Source organism: Ascidia mentula, chromosome 2 (genome assembly GCF_947561715.1).
Source record: "Ascidia mentula chromosome 2, kaAscMent1.1, whole genome shotgun sequence".
Lineage (NCBI taxonomy): Eukaryota > Metazoa > Chordata > Ascidiacea > Phlebobranchia > Ascidiidae > Ascidia > Ascidia mentula.
The window spans coordinates 2,583,764-2,605,023 of NC_138567.1; the positions used below are offsets into that span (position 1 = coordinate 2,583,764).

The 21,260-nt window shown below is 37.0% G+C and overlaps 3 protein-coding genes across 7 annotated transcripts in view; all 3 read right to left on the bottom strand.

Annotated features, from left to right (window-relative positions):
* LOC145889878 (uncharacterized) overlaps positions 1 to 21,260 on the bottom strand; it is a 106,724-nt gene that overhangs the window by 20,293 nt on the left and 65,171 nt on the right. For 3 of the 5 annotated variants that reach the window (XM_082980927.1, XM_082980923.1, XM_082980926.1), the window contains exons 1-5: positions 2,490 to 2,602; positions 2,316 to 2,421; positions 1,379 to 2,101; positions 354 to 479; positions 175 to 284 (exon numbers count right to left, since the gene is read on the bottom strand). In XM_082980927.1, coding sequence (XP_082837053.1) covers positions 175 to 284; positions 354 to 479; positions 1,379 to 2,101; positions 2,316 to 2,364 — 1,008 coding nt within the window. In that variant the 5' untranslated portion in view covers positions 2,365 to 2,421; positions 2,490 to 2,602. Of the gene's footprint in view, positions 1 to 174; positions 285 to 353; positions 480 to 1,378; positions 2,102 to 2,315; positions 2,422 to 2,489; positions 2,603 to 21,260 lie in introns of those variants that run through there. The other 2 variants (XM_082980928.1, XM_082980924.1) reach the window with 2 other exon arrangements.
* LOC145888863 (uncharacterized) lies at positions 3,832 to 7,150 on the bottom strand. The gene is made up of 6 exons (XM_082979731.1): positions 7,085 to 7,150; positions 6,410 to 6,865; positions 6,094 to 6,307; positions 5,570 to 5,659; positions 5,161 to 5,274; positions 3,832 to 4,667 (listed from the first exon to the last, which is right to left on the bottom strand). The coding sequence occupies exons 1-6, from the start codon at positions 7,148 to 7,150 to the stop codon at positions 3,910 to 3,912; spliced, it is 1,698 nt and encodes a 565-aa protein (XP_082835857.1). The 3' UTR covers positions 3,832 to 3,909.
* On the bottom strand, positions 7,190 to 7,843 carry LOC145890609 (uncharacterized). Its single transcript, XM_082981725.1, has 2 exons — positions 7,598 to 7,843; positions 7,190 to 7,331 (listed from the first exon to the last, which is right to left on the bottom strand). Exons 1-2 carry the CDS (start codon positions 7,824 to 7,826, stop codon positions 7,198 to 7,200), a joined length of 363 nt encoding a protein of 120 aa, XP_082837851.1. The 5' UTR covers positions 7,827 to 7,843; the 3' UTR covers positions 7,190 to 7,197.

A 21,260-nucleotide genomic window follows, 5' to 3' on the forward strand; every position in this document is an offset into this window, starting at 1 on the left:
GAACGGTCAAATATACAAAATTTGAGGTTTTCTAAAGTGCGCATTTAACGACCATTGCATGACTCATTTATATGGACCACTTCGTACAATCAATTACTTTTACGAATAAAATTCTACAAAACCCTCATTTTTCACGCTTTTCAGGAAATATAAAAAAAAACAGCTTATCATTACGTCATCAAAATCACTATCATCTTCGCTTTCTTTGCCATTGTTGTCGTCATCATTCTGGGAGAGACTGGAGGAGCTCGAATCGCAATCGCTCTCCACGGAACGGAGAAAGTCTACACAATAAAAGACTACTATATGACACAATTGCTTAGAAAACTACTCGGTTACGAGCAAACGGATACCTTCGCTAACGTTGCTCTCACTGGCAGAGAGTGCGCCACTGAGCGATTGTAGCATATCACGTTTCTGTGGTAGAGTTTCATCATGTGATGACCGAGGGTGACTTTCAGCAACAGTAGGCTTAGAATCTAGAAGTATTTATTTTGCAGGTACTGTGAAATACAAGTACTGTGGCATAATAAACTATGTGCACGAAATTAAGACCTCATCTTCACTTGAACAGGTTCACTCATACACCTTATGGCAAAAATTCACAAAAGTTTAAAACAATGTTTGTGTATCTCCATGGTTTTTAAGACAAATGTTGACTTGTTGGTGTGTTTATAAGCGCACTTTTACATATTTCATTAACATTTTCAACCTTTTCCGCAAACTATGTGTATTATGAGCGCTGCAGACAGATGTACACATTGTTTTGTCCTGTAAGGTCTCATCAGTGCAGCTGATTCGACGATTGACCGAAAGGTACCACAAAGTAGAAATCTGTGTGCTAATCTACCAACTAGCCCTGTGCCACAGTCACCAGCTTCACTGATGAGACCTTGCAGGTCGGAACAGTGTGTACACCTGTCTGCAGCTCTCATAGATTATTTTGGCTCTTTTGCGCATATAATATGAGGATTAGGTGCGAAAAACTTGGAGCAAATCCGAAGCTAAAATACTTCGGGTTGCTTTTCTATTTGTGACATTAGTGCATAGATGGGTAACCCACAAGTTTAAATCATTTGTGTCTCTTTTACTCCCCAGAAATGGACAGACTTATTTTCAAGCCGTAATATGAATAAATAAACAACATATAATTTTTTTTGTTTGGCTTGATATGATTCATACATTTAGGAAAAGATTTTATGATGGTAATTTTTCTCGGTAATATAAAAAAAAATTGATGTGAATTGAGGTAAGGTTTTGTGATATATTTTTCAGTTTTCTGCAAAATGTCTCCAACTGGCTATGTTTGTGCAAGTGTTTCCAACCTCTGCATTAATGTATCTGTTGATCATAGCATTTACTATTTATCTTAACTAACTTAAGGCAGTTTGTAGAACTTGTGGCAGATTTCCGATGAATTCAATGGGATCTTTTTTCGTATCCTCTGTTGAATCTGTGGCTGTCCTAGAAACACTGTCTGCTCTTCCTAACAATTCATTGCTCTTACGTAAGGAAATACAACCAAGGTTATGAGACAAACTTCCATAAACATGATAGTTTTCAGCATTTTTACCGAACTGTTTCTCCATCATTTTAAGACCAAGTTTAATTGTTTCTTCTTTGGACAAATATTCTCCAATCAAACCATGGCAGTATTCCAAAAAATGCAAACATTTTACTGCAGATAAACATGAAACTTCATCTCCCACATTTTTCATGTTTACAATTTTCATTTTCATGTCTTGTATCATTGGGATGACATGACCACATACAATTTGTCTGTTTTTAACATGTTGACTCGATCTTTGTAGCAAAGCTTCACATATTTTTGTGAGTCCCCTTGCACATTTCTCCACACCCAAAGCGCCCTCATTGCCATTTAAACGTTCAAACCTTTCTGATGCAAGGTCATAAAACAAAGTTGATTCCACATACTGTTTTTCATCTCTTTTTGTGTCTCCGGTTCTTCTCAAATCATCAGCGGTTGCGTAATAGCTTTCAGGTAAATTTGAAAATTCATACTTAGTATCAATTGCTTCAGAATACCTTTGTTCTTCCACCAAATCCACATATTTTCGAATGAGTACCTTAGCGTTATTCCCTAGGAAAGTAAGAAATAAATGTTGCATTTCAATTGTTTGATACCATATTTAACATTTATACCTACACAATGTCTATATCAGCTGCTAAGGTTGTGTTTGCACCACACTTTGCAGCAAAACCTACCTTACTTTAGAAATTTATTTTGTCACAGGAGTTAACCAGATTTAACCGTTGTCAAGGTTAACTGAGCTTTGGTATCCTATCCCACTTACCTATCTCCTGGGGAGTAATATGAGGTATCCATTTGTATCCAGAAGTCATTTTGTTGTTTTCAATGAAATTTTAAGCACAGGCTATGTTATGCATGAAACAAAAACACTGTTGGTGCAAAAAAGCTATGCATTATTTAGAAATAGATTGAAATCTGAAAATTTACTATTTCTTACATTTGTACACCTGCAGGAAATAGCAGATGTTCTTTTATCACAAACCAACATACAACTATTGGAATAATCTTCGTTTATCATAGCGGCGTTGTTAACTTCTTCTTCGACATCTCTTAAACGCCTTACAGGCATTATGCTATTTGATATTGTTAACAAACCCTGTTTAGTAGTTGCGTCACCTTGTGGTGGCTTGGGTTGGCTCCCAGGGAAACCATAAAAATGTTAAGGGTGGAATCGCACAATACATAGGGGAATACAACAGGAAATTAAAAAACAAGAAATTTAATCCAATGTCTTAATGAAATGCTTTACTTAAAAAAAAAAAATTGCAAACAAAGTGCGTTTTCGAAAGGAAAATGAGGTATGCATTGTAGTACGTCAACAAGAAGTGGAAATTGACTGGGCAATTTTGTAATAGTTTTCTACGTGTGTGGCAATGTGCAGTGGTTTGATTCAAATATATTTTTCGTTCTGTCACTACCAGCATGTCATAGTAATCCTGTCTGATGCAGCTTAGACTCCAAATATTGATTTTGGGTGGACACCCGTTTATACGAGGGGCTATATGCGAGTTCTACTATATTATCACTGCACAATGCGGTGTAAACACACGTAGTCTACTTGTAAGTTGTATGTTGTTATAATTATTAGAGCTATAAGAAAATATTAGCCAAGGGATTCCAATGCTTAAAATAATAAGCCAACATACGCATCTTTGCAACCGATTCGCACCGAGGGCTAGTGCAAATTTTTAATGCACAATCCAACAGCTAAAAGTCTAAAACATTAAATCTGTATATTTTGCAAAAGTCATAGTAATGTCAGCATGAACTTGCAGATTGTCTCTCCTAAACTGCTACTCTGCAGGAATCACCGACAAACGTATATCTGTACAAATAGTTTATTATCAGGCTAAGGAAAATAAATCCAAAGCCGGCAAAGTGCTTGTTAAACCTCAGTAAATCAGCAGTTGTTGTTTTAAAACAGTCTCACAAGAAATAATAGTCAGTAAAAGCAAAAGAACTGCAATATATACAAAGACATGGCATATGCGACACAAATACGAAAAGCAATGTTAAACAATTACTACAAGGCTTGTCATTATACGCTACAAACACAAATTCATCGTTCATACACAAATAACTTTAAATACAACATATACATAAATGTTACAGATACCAAATGAAGCAAATCTACGCATACATGTACAACGTGATGAAATCAAAATAACTTTCTTTTACGCAAAATACTACAAGGGTTGAACAATAAAGCACAAGAAATCAAAGGCACGGATAAAATCATATCGAGTCAGGTTCCCAGTCGCACTGTGAAGTGATGATGGGTTGCAAGAAGCCGCATAGAACGTTAGGTGGACACCCGACTGTTAGAGCAAGTCCACAATCCATATTCGGACTAAAGTTTACTGACGAAGCATTTTTTGAATTCTTCGGAAATTTTCTTCACGCCAGTTGATCAACTCATTCCTTCTCTCTTCAGTTATGTCTGTTGCCTTTGTGAAAGCTTGGATTGCTTTTTGATTTAAATCCATGCTCTCATTCAGTCGATTTGTTTTCTCACAAACAACACCAAGTTTGTTCAACAAACATCCGAACACTTCATGCTTTGCTGAGTTTTCACCAAACTGTTTCCTCATCATTTCAAGTCCAAGTTTAATTCTTGTTTCACTCGATGAATAATCTCCATGGAACTGTTGACTCACACCAATGTGATATAAGCATACAACTTGATATAAACATGAAATTTTCTGTTTCACTTTTCCAATATTTTGTATTTTGAGTCTCATCTTTTCCATTTGTGGGATCACGTAATTGCGAACAATTTCTGTGTTTCGAAGTTTTGGAACCAAATCTGTTGTTTTAAGCAATTCTTCGCATGTGGAACGCAGACCGGACACACAAACCTCCACACCTTCTGCTCCCAAGGTCCCGTCACGTTTGACATAAAGTTCCGATGCAAGATCGTAAAACAGAATCGATTCCAAACATTTTCTCTCTTCTCTGTTTGCATCTCCAGTTGTTTTTAAATCTTTTGCAGTTGCTCCAAGACTTTCAAATGACCTTGAAAGTTGGTTTCTTGCTTCATCAGCTTCGGAATATTTATGGATTTTCAACAACTCGACGTAATGTTTCAGGAGTGCAGTCAGGTCAATATTTTGGTCTACCACACAAAATCGGTTCAACAATCAGGAAAAATGAATAGCAACAGTGCCTGACGAATGGTTTGTTTATTTTTTACACCGTTGTATCTGTAGGGGTCTTAGAACGATATGCACTGATAGGCACATTATATCGACAAAAATATGTACCTTTACATAAAAACAATAGAATTGTACAAACTATTCTAACCGCAGCCAACAGTTAAATTACAAAACAACGAAATATTAGAATAAGGAAAGTTGGGCAAAAACGGCTGCAACAGAAACAAGTGTAGACGGCCGCTCTCGCGCCGAAAAACCGGCAGTTTTAATTGCTAAGTTTGGACGGCAGCTCACGGACCGGCAATTTTATCATTTGAAATCAATATTTTAACTACTGGGTTTAGGTTTAACGTTACTTAATGACTGGAGTCAAATTTACGTGAACTGAGATTGCATCATAATTTAAAAGGGAAAGCTTATGTTAAAATGTTTCCCTGGCCTACGTTTACATACCGGTTTGTGGCGATGTACCCTGTAAGTTGTTTGCATCTTCAGTTGTCTCGTGAGGAATTGAAATACGAGTTGGTTGAGAGTTGGTTGCACTCTCTGGAGTGTTTCGAACTAGTTCTGCACAAGAGATACTTGTAATATTTTGCTCACTTGACATCAAATGACGAATGTTTAAGTAATAATCACGTTACTACAATTTTTCCACATTTCCTAGATTTGTAGAAAATAAACATTGAAGAAACACGGCAGCACAATTAAAAGATTGACTAATGACTAAAATATGTGAAAGAGTGAATTAGAAATTAGAAGAAAACCTATGGGTCAGAGTAAAATGATATTGGGGAGAATGGGCTCAAAAATAAAAGCTGCATGTCAATTAATAATGAACTTTTTCTGGTTTAGTTTACCGTACCTGGCATCCACATAATTGTTTGTTGCAGTAAATTTTGTCTAGGATTTGATGTTTGTTGTCTTTGTACATCGTCGGCTCCTTCAGTTATATCTGAAAGCATGATTTTCAACAATCTATTTTGTTTCTTGTGGCAAACTATGGAAGGATGAAAACATACTGTGGGTACATTTGCGTTGATTTTATTTTCAGGGCAGGCGAATTAAAATCATTCTTCGGTCTAAGTTCTTGGGGTATAAACGTATTTGTTTCTGACGTTTCTCGCGCAAAAAAAAATAAGAAAAGCGAATTAGTGTAAAAGCAAAAAGTTTGTCCAAATGTTTTGTGGTAATTGGCGAGGTGGTGCTTTTTTCTAATCGAATCACAACCGTCAACAGATTTGGGACCTAATGATTCAGAAGTCATTGAGCAACCAATCGCAAGGTTGGGGACTTTAAAATAGGTATCAAGGTTTCATTCCCAAATACAAGATATCACCGCTACTAAAAACTAATTAATTACTTCAAATATAACAAAAACTTACTGACCCGAAATTGTTTGAAAATTTCGTAAGTTATTTTCACCCTTTTTAATCCACTCGTTCCGTGTCTTTTCAGTTATGTCTGTTGCCATTCGGAAAGCTTGAATTGATCTTTCAGAAAAATCCACACTTTCATCCAGTCGATTTGTTCTCCAGCAAACAAAACCAAGCACGTACAACAAATGTCCGAACACATGATGCTTTGCTGAGTTTTCACCAAACTGTTTCCTCATCATTTCAAGTCCAAGTTTGATTGTCGATTCCTGAGATGAAAGATCTTCCAATAACTGTTGACTCCATTGAATGTGATACAAACACCTAACTTGACTTCGACACAAAACTTCCTTTTCCACGTTTTGCATTTTGAGTCTCATCATTTCCATCAGATTGATCACGTAATCTCGAACTATTTGTTTGTTTCTGAATCTTGAAAGTAAATCCGATGATTTCAGTAACCCTTCGCATGTCTTTCTCAGACCAAACACACAATCTTCGAGACCGTCGGCTGCTTTTCTGCCATCTTGACATTTTTCATATAGTTCCGTTGATAGATAGTAAAATAAAATTGATTCCAAACACTGCTTCTTTCTTCTCATTTCTTCTCCGATTGATTTCAAATCGTTAGGTGTTAACCAAAGACCCTTAACAGACCTTGATAGTTGGTTTCTTGCTTTATTTGCTGCAGAATATTTTCGTTGGATTAACAAATCTACGTAATTTGCAATCAGTGGCGTCGGGTCAATGTTTTCATCTGAAACAACCTTGGTCAAATAAATTTCCTGGAACAATTAATAACCCAATATCATTTAAGTGTCTGTTGCTTTGGCAGGATACCTAGCGAAAGGGCAACCAGATATTATGTTTAACTTGAGTCGTTAAGTTAGGTACAGCTTGATAATGAGTTCAAACCTTAACGAAACTCAAATTTTTCTATACCTTGCTTCGGCATCAAGAAAAATGGCTAATCCTAGATGACTACAACACTACGGCTTCAGTGCCTGTGAACCTTGCAGTCGTGGAGCAAAAGCAATAATGGTTACATAGAAGTGATTTTTGAACCCCATGTTGTTACTACTATCAGTGAAATTAAAGGTACGCCAAGCGAATAATGCTAATCAAACATACCCAAATCCTGCAGTGTTTCCTGCATTATGTTCTCTGGATGGTTTGGTTTGTCATCAGATGGTTGGTTATGAGTGACATCATACGAGGTGGTTGCAGGCTCGCCTGTGCTTCGAACTTGTTCTACAAGAGATATTTAAAATGTTTCCAGGCACAAAGTTGAACGGAGGTACTTATGTTAGTAAATATTACTTGAAAATTTACACATTAATTTTTTTTGCGAATATTTGTTGCAAAATATTTGGGGATGAAAATTACTGTTGGACAATCACTTGCAAGCTAGTAAGATATAAGATACATAAAAGCACACAAATAATGTCCGCAACCACAACTAAAGTATGCTATCATGAAGCAAATTTATAAATGAGATAAAATGTAGTTGCACTGACTTAATGTTGACTCAACAGTTGCCAAGCAGATTTTGGTATCTTCAATCCACTTCTTTCTTTCCTCTTCAGTCATGTCTGTTGCCATACCGTAAGCCTGAATTGCCCGTTTAAAACATACTAAACTTTCATTCAGTCGATTTGATTTCCAGTAAACAAGTCCAAGGTTGCGCATCAAACGTCCAAACACTTCATGCTTCGCTGAGTTTTTACCGAACTGTTTCCTCATCATTTCAAGTCCCAGCCTGACTGCTTTGTCAACAGACGAAACATCTCCGATTAAATCTTGACATATTTGAATCTTGTGCAAACACCAAACTTGGCATAAACATGCAACTTCCTTTTCTACGTTTTTCACATTCTGTATTTTGAGTCTCATCTTCTCCATTAGTGGGATCACGTGATCGCGAACAACAAATTTGTTTCTTACTAATTGTAACAAATCTGATGTTTTCAGCAAATTTTCGCTGGAACATTTTAGACCCAGCACGCAATCCCTAACACCCTCCGCTCCTGTTTTTCCATTGGGATATTTTTCATAAAGTTCCGAAGACAAATCGTAAAACAAAATCGATTCCAAACAATTGCCCTTTCCTGTCTGTTCATCTCCAGCTTTTTTTAAATTTTCTGCAGTTGCCCCATGACCTTCAATTAACCTTGAAAGTTGGTTTCTTATTTCATTTGCTTCTAAATATTTCCCCTTATTCAACAAATCGACGTAATTTACTGCCAGAGTCACATCAATATAATCTGAAACAAAAAAAAAACATTTTGAATATAAATACAAGATACGCAAATATGATCTTCAGAAGAACTAAATGTTGAGGTTGCTTCAACTAACCTGTTTTCTGCAATGTTCCCTGCATGTTCTTCTCTGCATCATTTGGTTTACCACGTAATGGTTGACTGTCAGATACATCATGAGAGGTACTTACAAGGTCTGTATGGCTGAAAGTTTGTTCTGCAATAAAAATCCAAGTGCTACATGTTATACAATGAATACGTATACTTTTTTTGTAAACTGATTGCAAACAATATAAGTATCACACAACAAAAAAGGCTTTTACAAATGACCATTAAGTGGAGCTGCATATTATTCAAATATATCTACCAATATGTGACGAGTGGTTAAACGAATATAATTTTAAAAATGTACTGATATTCTGGCATAAACGTACTGTATTTTTCGACGTTTCTGCGTTGGCCAAGCATGCGGTGACATTGCGACATATATGGGAGCCCATGTCCTGGAAATGGAGCTGGACCACGCCAAGCGGCTATTTCTTGAGTCGCTGCACATCCACAAAAATAGTGGTTGCGTCAATGACAAAGAACAATGTGCTTTCTTTCCAGCAGTTTACAATAATTTGTTGTAATTGTTGTGTCTTCTGCAATGTTTGGTGCCTCTGCCTCTAGCACGTGAGTTGACAAGCGGTGTCAACGTTCCCCCTTTTTTCTTTTGTGCCCCTGCATGTTTCAGTGTGATTCACTTGTTGCGTTATACCTGGTGAAGTCTCGCCGCATGGCAGACGAAACGTCGTAAAATACAGTACGTTTATGCCAGAAGATCAGTACATTTTTAATTGCAATATGCCTGGCAGCAACAGGAATTTCGAAATTAATTTGCTTTTATAATTATGTTATACTTACTACGAAATGGTCGTGATATGTGAAGTTCATCAACTGGCAAATGTGTGTTTTGCACAAGTTGATATAAGCCCCGCAAATCCTCACGAAAAATCTGTATCAATCCAAGAAATTATTTTAGTTTCGGTAAATTCAATAAATATGTTTAGTCAAATCCTCAAAATCTACACAGCTTTTGTAGCCACATTTTTTAGTAAATTAAGATGATTTGAGTTCCAGAGTATGTAGCATTTTACAAACATATGTTTGTACACTAAGTATAAAGCCCTGTAACTAGTGTTAATCAAAAAAGTGTATTATGCAAAAAAAAAAACGTTAGAAATGTTACAAAATATTTGCCTGAAATGATTTAAGTCCTTCTTTGATTGTGGTGGCAACATTTTCTTTGAACAGTCGTTGCATATTTTTCCATTCATGTTCACTGACTTTTAGTCCATCTGTGCCTTTGATCTCAATATTGTGGAAATTTCCCACTTGATGATGATTATTGAGTTCATCAAGTAGGGAATTGATTTCTTTCAATATTTCACCCGAGGCACAACCGCTTGTAATGCGATTTGCAACGCTTTCCTCATCAGCAACAACTGTGACTATGATACTCCCATGCGTAACATCAACAACCTGTCCACCTCTGCTTTCAAAGGGTTTTACTATGGCTCGTACATAGTCCTCACTGTTTATTCTTGTCCATGGTAGGTGTGTATCAGCTATAATTCCTGACTCTACTGTGGATGTTAACACAACTTCTGCAGCTGGTCCTGTGAGCCGAAAATGCAGAAACTTCAAATCAACATTTTCAGCCATTTTTCAGTAGTGCTTGTTTTATGATACAGCAACCTTCACAAAAATGTATGCAACACTAGTAGTAAATGTTGGCTACCACATTCAAATCCCTTGGTAAAAACAAGAATGCGGTGCCCGAACCGCATACAGCCCGCAGCCAAAACAGCTCGAGCGCCTGAACTACCTCGTAACGTACAAAAGCAGTATAACAATCAAATTTTACATGCAATCGTGTTCAAAGGGTCCTCAGAGGACACCGCTCTAAACCTCCATTCAAGATATGCCTTGAAAATCTTTCACAACATCACGAAACGCCTCGACGCTATTGTAATTCAATGAAACGTAAAGTTAAAAAATGACAGCGCCCCAAGACAAAAGCGCGCTGGCGCGTGACCATCACCACGACAACAGGTAGTTCTCATATGTTAAAAATCATAAACTCAGAAATATAATACCTGTGGTGACATTTGGTGTAAAAATTTTTTTGTGAAATTGCTTGATCGAATCTGCACTAGGCTACTATTGCATACAGTTTCTAAGTGCGCATCATGTTCACAATATCTAACACCACGCCGCTGGCAACCTGTGACGCACAGTTCCGTCCATAAATTTTGTAATCTTAACGATTATGTGTTTCTCAAGTATGTAAAGAGCATTAACTATCTCACCTTGCTATATAGCAACTATATACTTACCTCCACTCAAAATATATCTTTTATTAGCCTCACAGATCGCTTTGACGTCTTTGTAATTCAACGAAACGTCAAGTTTGAAAAAGCCAGCGCCCCCCAGACAAAAGCGCGATTAACTGTCCCGTGACTGCCTCGCGACTGGAAATGTCAAGATAGCAGGTAGATTTTACCCTCTACTGTTACTCTTAACATTTCCATTACAAGCATAAACCACGTTTCTAAAGTTGAAAGGGTTGCATTATTACATCAAAATGACACCTCTTCTCATTGTTATCAAATAAAGCCTTTTTGTCATTCACTTTTGGTTCTGCTTGGTTTAAAGCAGTGTTTCTCAAACTTTTTTCTGTACCGCCCACCAAACACCTGAGTCATTTAACAACGCCCAACAGAACAGACAATAAACACAACGAATTCATTTGTTGCTTGTTAAATAATGCGATGGGTGAGGTTAGTGCAATGACACCAACTTCTCAATATCAGGTTACATGTCGGACAAAAACAAAAGTCTCCTCAATTGTCAATATCAAGACGATTTCTTTTTCCGTCTAAAAGAGTGGTGAATGCCCAGAACGCACGTTTCACCAAGTAAGAGCTAAGAAAATTACGGAAAGGTGCTCGCGTACCACCTGGAATGCGGTCGCATACCACTAATGGTAAACGTACCGGTTGGGAAGCACAGACTTGCGCTATAAGAAAAAAATTGCCATGTCACCAAGCGCCCCCCAATCGCCCATTCAGTCTCCAGCGCCCCCCGTACGATTACAAACGCCCCCAGGTCGGCGCTGGAGCCCACTTTGGGAACCACTGGTTTAGAGGCTCTGCTGCGGTGATGCAACTACAGTATAACTTGATCATGAGGAAACTTTAGTTCAATATTCATGAAATTTGTTGCCATTTTGTTATCATACCACACAAAAAAGACAACACAAGAATAATTTATGCACGTAGTTGATTTTAACAAAGTCAAACATACACAACCACTGTGCGGTGTAACCCGCAGTGTCAACATTTCATGGTTTAAAGGGTCGGGTGCCGACCAAAACGTATTCAAGATAAAGTTTTTCAGTGGACTAACATAAACTGAATGGAATAAGCATAGACGCGACCCAGGTGTTTTCAATTGATAATTACGGTCATAATTTCAGTTGGAATTCATAAACGGATACGACTGCTGTTGTCAAACCATAAACAATGTATTCTGTTACCGATGCAGGCAGGAATATATCTAGATATACTTCATTGGATACAATTTCATGTCACATGAAAATTAAAAAGCCGATTATAATCAGCCAACTTTAACTGATTGGATTCCACACATACTAAAGACGCAGACAGAACGAAGGATGCAGGTGAAGTATTCATGCAGAACAGTTAATGAAAGCTGAATTAAAACTGATTCTTTATTTTAATACTTTCACAACCTACAATATTGTTTTTCGAAAATAGTATTTTGCAAAGAATATTACCTGCTGTGGTGGTATGAATAATGACCTGCTGGGCCTTTTATTCCATAAAACGATTCAGCCTCAAGTTCTACATCCTCATCTAAGACAGCGCTCCAGGGGATGAAGCCATATGAGCTTCTTAGCAATTAAAACCGGACAATTAAATAAAATTAATAGCTTTTTATTTTCTACAAACTTTGACTTTACCGCAGTTGAATTTCGTTAAACTCAACCCAAGACTATGGCTAGAGTGGAAAACAGTCATTTTCACCGTTAAAGGGAAATACTGCTTTCAGACTAGCACTCCGTATACCTCGTTTGTTGCGTGAAGATGCTACAAGAGTGTAAGTATGCAACTTAGTACACGATGTTACAGTTGCCTTTACGTTTGTCTATAGCAGCCAACTAATTTCTAACTAAGAGTCAGAATGGGCGTGTAGATACCAAATATTCATATCTGGGTTAACATCCGTTTATACGAGGTTAAAGCAAGTTCTATTCTGTTATCACTGCACAATGCGTTGTAAACACGTGTAGCCTATTTGTATGTCGTAACGTTATTACAACTATTATAGCTATTATCAAATACATGGGATTCCAATGCTTGAAATGATATGCCAACATACGCATCTTTGCAACCGGTCCGTACCGACGGGTAGTTAAAATTTGTAATGCACAATCCAAAGCTAAAAGTCTAAAATCTTTAAATCCGTACATTTTGCAAAAATCATACTAATTTTGGAATGAAATTGAAGATTGTCTCTAAACTGTCCACCTGCAGGAATCACCGACAAAAGGAATCTGTACAAATAGTTTATTGTCAGACTTGGGGGAATAAATCCCAAGCCGGCAAAGTGCTTGTTAAATCAAGTAAATCAGCAGTTGTTGTCTTAAAACAGTCTTACAAGAATTAATAGTCGGTAAAGGCAAAAGCACTGCAATATATACAAAGACGTGACATAAGCGACACAAATAGAAACAGCAATGCCAAACAATTACTACAAGGCTTGTCTTTATACGCTACAAACACAAATTCGCCATTCATGCACAAATAACTTTATCTACAACATATACATAAATGTTACAGATACGAAAAGAGGCAAATCTGCGCATACATGTACAACGTGATGAAATCGAAATAGTTTTCTTTTGCGCGAAATACTACAAGGGTTGAACAATAAAGCACAAGAAATCAAAGGCACGGATAAAATCATATCGAGTCAGGTACCCAGTCGCACTGTGAAGTGATGATGGGTTGTGAGAAGCCGCATAGGACGTTAGGTGGCCACCCGACTGTTAGAGCAAGTCCACAATCCATATTAGGACTAAAGTTTATCGACGAAGCATTTTTTGAATTCTTCGGAAATTTTCTTTACTCCAGTTTATCCACTCATTCCTTTCCTCCTCAGTTATGTCTGTTGCCTTTGTGAGAGCTTGGATTGCCTTTTGAAACAAATCCATGCTTTCATTCAGTCGATTTGTTTTCTCACAAACAACACCAAGGTAGTGTAACAAACGTCCGAACACATTGTGCTTTGCTGAGTTTTCACCAAACTGTTTCCTCATCATTTCAAGTCCAAGTTTGATTCTTGATTCACTCGGCACATAATCTCCAAGGAACTGTTGACTCACACCAATGTAATATAAACATACAACTTGATACAAACATGAAACTTTCTGTTTCACATTTGCGACATTTTGTATTTTGAGTCTTATCTTTTCCATGAGTGGGATCACATAATTGCGAACAATTTTTGTGTTTCGAAGCTTTGGAACCGAATCTGATGTTTTAAGCAAATCTTCGCATGTGGAATGCAGATCGGCCGCACAATGCTCCACACCTAGTGCTGCCAGGATCCCATCATGTTTTTCATAAAGTTCCGATGCAAGATCGTAAAATAAAATCGATTCCATACATTGTCCCTCTTCTCTGTTTGCATCTCCAGTTGTTTTCAAATCATTTGCAGTTGTCCCAAGACCTTCAAGTGACCTTAAAAGTTGGTTTCTTGCTTCGTCAGCTTCGGAATATTTATGTATTTTCAACAACTCGACGTAATGTTTCAGGAGTGGATCCAGGTCAATGTTTTCATCTAAAATACAAATCGATGAAACATATCTGGCAAGATGGATAGCAACAGTGACTTGTTTGTTTTGTACATAGGTGTATCTGTAGGGGTCTTAGAACGATGGGCAGCCACATTTTAAATTCGAAAAAAATACGTGAAAAGAAAACACACATAAAAATTGTACAAACTATTCTAAACGCAGCCAACAGTTAAATTACAACGAATTATTAGAATGAGGAAAGTTGGGCGCAAAACACTGCAGCGGAAACAAGGAAAATGTGTAAATTGTCAAGTGTGGGAGGCCGATCTCGGGCCGATAAACCGGCAATTTTATCTTTTGAAATCAATATTATAACTGCTGTGTGTTAGGTTTACCGTTATTTAACGACTGGCGTCAACGTACGAAAACTGAGATTGCAGCATGTTAAAAAGAGAGTGCTTGTGGCAAAATGTTTTCCTTGTCTACGTTTACATACCGGTTTGTTGCAATGTACCCTGTAAGTTGTTTGCATCTTCAGTTGTCTCCTGAAGACGAGTTGGTTGAGAGTTGGTTGCACTCTCTGGAGTGTTTTGAACTTGTTCTGCACAAGAGATATTCATAACTTTTTTGCCTACGCACACTGTCTAAACATTTTTAGTGCTTACTTGTGACATCAAATGACGACTGTTTTTCAGTTGCATGACGATATGCTCTGTTTATTTTTGTCCTTTTGTGCAATGTAAATCCTACAAGTATTAAACACGTTACGACAACTTTTCCACATTTTCTAGATTTATAGAAATAAACATTGAAGAAACACAGCAGCACAATAAAAAGATTGGTGCAAGGATAGTTTAGTGCATAATTGGTGACTTGAATATTAGGAGAAATATTAAACCATGCATCGGAGTAAAATTAATTTTTTTGGAGAATGTGTTACAAAATAAAAGCTGCATGTCAATTAATATTACACTTTTTCTAGTTTAGTTTAGTTTACCCTACTTGACATTCGCATAATTGTTTGTTGAAGTAAACTTTGTCTGGGATTTGATGTTTGTTGTCTTTGTACATCGTCGGCTCCTTCAGTTATATCTAAAAGCATGAATTTCGACAATCTATTCTGTTTCTTAATTCAGCCCTTGAGTCTATACTATGAAACAGATTAACAAGACGAATACTTGTTGTAACCTATGGAAGGATAAAACATACTGTGGGTACATTGGCGTTGATTTTATTTTCAGGGTAGGCTAATTAAAATCATTCTACGGTCTAAGTTCTTAGGGATATAAACGTAATTGTATCTGACGCGTCACGCGCAAAAAATATTGGAAAAGCGAATTTGTGTAAAAGCACAAAGCTTGTAACGATCAAACGATTCATTTGCACGAACCGAAAAAAACCAAAGCGATGCAATCGAAATATCGGAGGACCCATGACTTCAGTGTATGGACTACCGACGGACGTTTCAAAACCAAGGTAGGCAACCTAGCCTGCAGTTTTAGCATGTTAGGCAGGCCTTCTCTGTTATAGGAAGGAAAAGCCTTGGCCAACCAATCCACAGGTTGGGGACTAGGTTTCAAGTTTTTATTCCCAAATACAAGATTATCACAGCGATTACTTGGCGGACCCACAATGAGAGTATGTATCACTAAAAGCGTTGAAGCATATTTTAAGACTTTTTTATTACATTCCAAATATGTAACATTCAACTTAGCAAATGAGTGGTAATATGAAATACTAATGTAGTACTTTAAATATAACAAAAGTTTACTGACCTGATATTGTTTGACCATTTCGTAAGTTAATTTCACTTTGTTTAATCCGCTCCTTCCTTATCTCTTCAGTTATGTCTGTTGCCATTCCCAAAGCTTGAATTGATCTTTCAGAAAAATCCACGCTTTTATCCAGTCGATTTGTTCTCCAGCAAACATGACCAAGCATGTACAACAAATGTCCGTACACATGATGCTTTGCTGAGTTTTCACCAAACTGTTTCCTCATCATTTCAAGCCCAAGTTTTATAGTGGATTCCTGAGATGAAAGATCTCCCAAAAGATGTTGACTCCATTGAATGGGAACCAAACACCAAACTTGACTTAGACACAAAACTTCCTGTCCCACGTTTTCCACGTTTTGTATTTTGAGTCTCATCATTTCCATTAGATTGATCACGTGGTTTTGAACTATTTGTTTGTTTCTGAATTTTAAAAGTAAATCCGATGATTTCAGTAAATCTTCGCATGTCTTTCCCAGACCTTCCACGCAGTCCTTCACACCTTCAGCTGCTTTTCTACCGTCTGAACATTTTTCATACAGTTGTGATGATAAATAGTAAAATAAAATGGAATGAAAAAATTGCTTCTTTTTTCTCATTTCTTCTCCGATTGATTTCAAATCGTTAGGTGTTAACCAAAGACCTTTAATTAACCTTAAAAGTTGGTTTCCTGTTTTATTTGCAGCAGAATATTTTCGTTTGAATAACAAATCCACATATTTTGCTATCAGTGGTTCCAAGTCAATGTTTTCATCTGAAACAACATTTAATGATTAAACTCGGCGAAAGAATTTAACATTTACAGCTTTTCTGTACTTCGTTTTAAAATGTAGGTTGCTTTGGCAAGTATCTTACATTTTACGGGATGATACGTTTTTCTTTACCTTAGGTATCAAGCCTCAGAGGGTTGTTGTAGATTAATGTGTTTTGGTCCACAGGTTACACGCAGTAACAAATGCTAATCAAACATACCTAATTCCTGCAGTGTTTGCTGCATGATGTTCTCTGGGTAGTTTGGTTTGTCTCTTGATGTTTGGTTATGAGTGACATCATAAGAGGTTGTTGTAGGTTCCGCTGTGCTTTGAATTTGTTCTACAAGAGACCATGTTGATATAGGGGGAGACTGGAGATACCTCGGACCATTTGTTTTACGTCACCATTAGGTTTCGAAAGTTTTGTGTCTGATTAAATATTAACAGGAAATTTATCATTCAACACGCACTAATGCAATAATACTGATATTGTGCCGACTTTGATATTGATTCTATGTCAAATTAACAAAATAAAATGTCCGTTGAAGGGTTAAACTTACTGATCGAGCTATTCTCAGTCATGTCCGTTGTTACCCCGGAACTCCTGGGTAACTTCAGACATTTGAGACATGTTCAAAAAACGAGCTTTCAATACCTTACCATAAATATGTCGCTTAGAAGTATTCATCAGTAGCTTTACCAAGTAACTACTACCACCGAAAACTGATTAGTGAGTGGTTTTATGGAGTATTAATTAATTTTTTTAAATTTGACATCATATTATATAATATGCAAAATATGCACTGACTTAACATTGCTTGAACTCTTGACAAGTTGCCTTCAGATATTTTAGTAAACTTCTTCCTTTCCTCCTCAGTTAAGTCTGTTGCTATTCTGAAAGCTTGGATTGCTTCTTTACAAAAATCCACGCTTTCATTCAGTCGATTTGTTTTCTCACAAACAATACCAAGGTTGTTTAACAAACGTCCGAACACTTCATGCTTTGCTGAGTTTTCACCAAACTGTTTCCTCATCATTTTAAGTCCAATTTTAATTGTTTTTTTCTCAGACGAAACATCTCCGATTAAATTTTGACATATTTGAACCTTGTGCAAGCACCAAACTTGGCATAAACATGCAACTTCCTTTTCCAAGTTTTTCACATTCTGTATTTTGAGTCTCATCTTTTCCATTAGTTGGATCACGTGATCACGAACAATAAATCTGTTTCTTACCAATTGTAACAAATCTGATGTTTTCAGCAAATTTTCGCTGGAACATTTCATACCCAGCACGCAATCCCTAACACCCTCCGCTCCTGTTTCTCCATTGGGATATTTTTCATAAAGTTCCGATGATAAATCGTAAAACAAAATCGATTCCAAACAATCCCCCTCTTCTCTCTTTACATCTCCAGCTTCTCTTAAACTTTCTGCAGTTGCCCCACGACCTTCAAGTGACCTTGAAAGTTGGTTTCTTGTTTCATTTGCTTCTAAATATTTTCCCTTATTCAACAAATCAACGTAATTTACTGCCAGAGTCATATCAATAGAATCTGAAACAAAAAACATTTAAATGTTTTGCTAAATATAAGATACGCAATTACAATCTCCTTCAGAAGAACTATAAGTTGACTCAGGTTTCTTCAACTAACCTGTTTGCTGCAATGTTCCCTGTGTGTTGTTCTCTGCATCATTTGGTTCACCACGTAATGGTTGACTGTCAGATACATTATGAGAGGTACTTGCAAGGTCTGTATGGCTTACAATTTGTTCTGCAAAAAAATCCAAGGGCTACATGTTATACAATGAATACGTATACTTTTTTGGTAAACTGTTTGCAAACAACATCACACAACAGAAAATGCTTTTACAAATGACCATTAAGTGGAGCTGCATATTATTCGAATAAATCAACCAACATGTGGCAAGCGGTTAAACGAAACTGATTTCCTTTGCATAATTATGTTATACTTACTATGAAACGGTCGTGATATGTAAAGTTTATCAACTGGCAATTGTGTGTTTTGCACAAGTTGATACAAGACTCGCAAATCCTCACGAAAAATCTGTATTAATGCAAGAAATTATTTTAGTTTCAGTAAATTCAATAAATATGTTTGATCAAATCCTTGAAAACTATAGCTTTTGCAGCCACATGTTTTAGGAAATTAAGATGCTTTATGTTCCAAAGTATGTGGCATTTTGCAAACATACGTTTGCACACTAAGTATAACACCCTGTAACTAGTGTTAATCAAAAAAGTGTATTATGCAAAAAAAAACGTTAGAAATGTTACATAATATTTGCCTGAAATGATTTAAGTCCTTCTTTAATTGTGGTGGCAACATTTTCCTTGAACTTTCGTTGCATATTTTTCCATTCATATTCACTGACTTCCAGTTCATCTGTGCCTTTGATCTCAATATTGTGGAAATTTCCCACTTGATAATGATTATTAAGTTCATCAAGTAAGGAATTAATTTCCTTCAATATTTCACCAGAGGTACAACCGCTTGTAATGCGATTGGCAACGCTTTCCTCATCGGCAACAACTGTTACCATGATACTTCCATGTGTAACATCAACCACTTGTCCGCCTCTGCTTTCAAAGGGTTTTAGTATGGCTCGGACATAGTCCTCACTGTTTATTCTTGTCCATGGTAGGTGCGTATCAGCTATAATTCCTGACTCAACTGTGGATGTTAACACAACTTCTGCAGCTGGTCCAGTAAGCCGAATATGCAGAAACTTCAAATCAACATTCAAAACATTTTCTGCCATTTTTCAGCAGTGCTTTACTCTAAACCTGCAGTGTGCAACTCAAACTGAACAACAAAAAATACAACACTAGTAATTGTTAGCTACCACATTCAAACAAAAATATGACAACAATATTTTACAATCTTTTTTGCATATACTCTGAATTAACCACATCAGATTAAATACATCTGTTGTAAATAGGACATGATATGCCTATTTACAGTAAAATGTATTTCGTACATCTCACCACAGGCAAGTATGGCACACGCAAGCATGTTTAAGTCTTTCCAGCAACTGCCTTTGTGTCAGCTGATTTCCAGTCATGCCTTTGTGGACCAAGCAAACATACCTGAAACGTTAGGTTTGTACCTGTTTACTCAGCAGGGTCAACTCTTTCTTTCGCTCTTGTTGTTTTTCTGCGCTGGTATTGGAAACGACAAAGGTTTACTGTTTTACGACGGGAGATCGTTTTTGCATGGCCAGATCAATGAAAATATTATGGTGCTAGACGAATCATTGTTTGTTCAACTGGAAGAACTTTCTGTTGTAACAGTAACCCATAACCCATGGAATTTAATCAACATTTATTTGACCGGTGGTTTGAAAGATCTAAAAAATTGACTAAATACCATACCTGGTTTTGTCAACAGCAAGATACAATTTTTAATGCAAAAAGTAACTGCGACACCTCGTGGTGTTGCTGGTCGATGACCTGTGTGAGGTCGTTTGGAAAGCGGAAGCACAGAACACCAGAATCGTCACAAGCCCAAGCCATTGCTTTCATCGTTAAATTCCAGTCACCAATTTGTTCGGCCCGAGCCAGTCGACCCTTTGTTCAGCTTTGGACAAACATCGTAAAAAGAACTTGGGTTTTCGCGATAACAGAAGGGCGCACGTAGGCGCGAGGTCAAACATACGTAACCAGTGTGCGATATCACCCGCGGTGCCGACCATTGATCAACCTATTTGTTATTTGTTAAAAACAGTAAAATATTGCAAACAAGCTGTCCTTCCGGCAATCACTAAAGCGATGTTTTGTTTTTATTTTTTATAACAAACCAGGTTACAAGCTTAATCCAAGTCCTTTTTCCGGTCCAAAAATTTCCCCTATATTAAAATATCTTACATCACCCAAGCGATAGCCGTAGTGCGAACCACTGAAAAATCTATACATGTAGAGCTTTCAAGCTTGTGTATTGTTTAATGATAATACCATGTGCCGAGCTTAAGAGGGTGGCAATTAACTTCATGAAATTGCGATCAAACAATAGATGTGCACTGGAACTTTCACAATTAACACGAAGGTATAACATATCTTGTACCATAGCATCCTGCAGTATACAATTAAGAGGGTCGTAATTCACATTCTTTGAACTGTTATAAAAAAATATATGTATATATATTTCTTGATTCACAATTAAAACGCTTTAGCTGTTGGTAAGCTTTGCACGAAGGAATAACTTTAGGTATTCTTGGGCCGTGGTATCTCGCAGTATACGATGGGAACAGCATCCATTGCCGTATAAACGTTTAATAAATTAAAACCAGTACTGAGAATGAAGAGACTGGCCCATACTAATACGAAAAACGTTTCGGCAAGCACTTATGCAATCATCAAAAATCAGTACTTTTTCTTGATATTGGAATGTCATGAGGAACGAACGGGTTAGTGAAGCAACAGTAGTGTGTGTGGTGTGATTTGGCATCGCCTGATATCAAGAGTGCTTGTGTATGTGTGGGCGCAGCAAACACACGTTCAATGCTC

Coding starts and splice junctions, on each gene's coding strand:
- LOC145888863 (XM_082979731.1), bottom strand. CDS start 7,150: ATGGGGTTCAAAAATCACTTCTATGTAACCATTATTGCTTTTGCTCCA. Junction 6,308..6,409: donor AAGTTTTGTGTCGAAGTCAA/GTTAGGTGTTTG, acceptor ATGAGGAAACAG/TTTGGTGAAAACTCAGCAAA. Junction 5,660..6,093: donor AAATTTTCAAACAATTTCGG/GTCAGTAAGTTT, acceptor TCATGCTTTCAG/ATATAACTGAAGGAGCCGAC.
- LOC145890609 (XM_082981725.1), bottom strand. CDS start 7,826: ATGATGAGGAAACAGTTCGGTAAAAACTCAGCGAAGCATGAAGTGTTT. Junction 7,332..7,597: donor AACTGTTGAGTCAACATTAA/GTCAGTGCAACT, acceptor TATCTCTTGTAG/AACAAGTTCGAAGCACAGGC.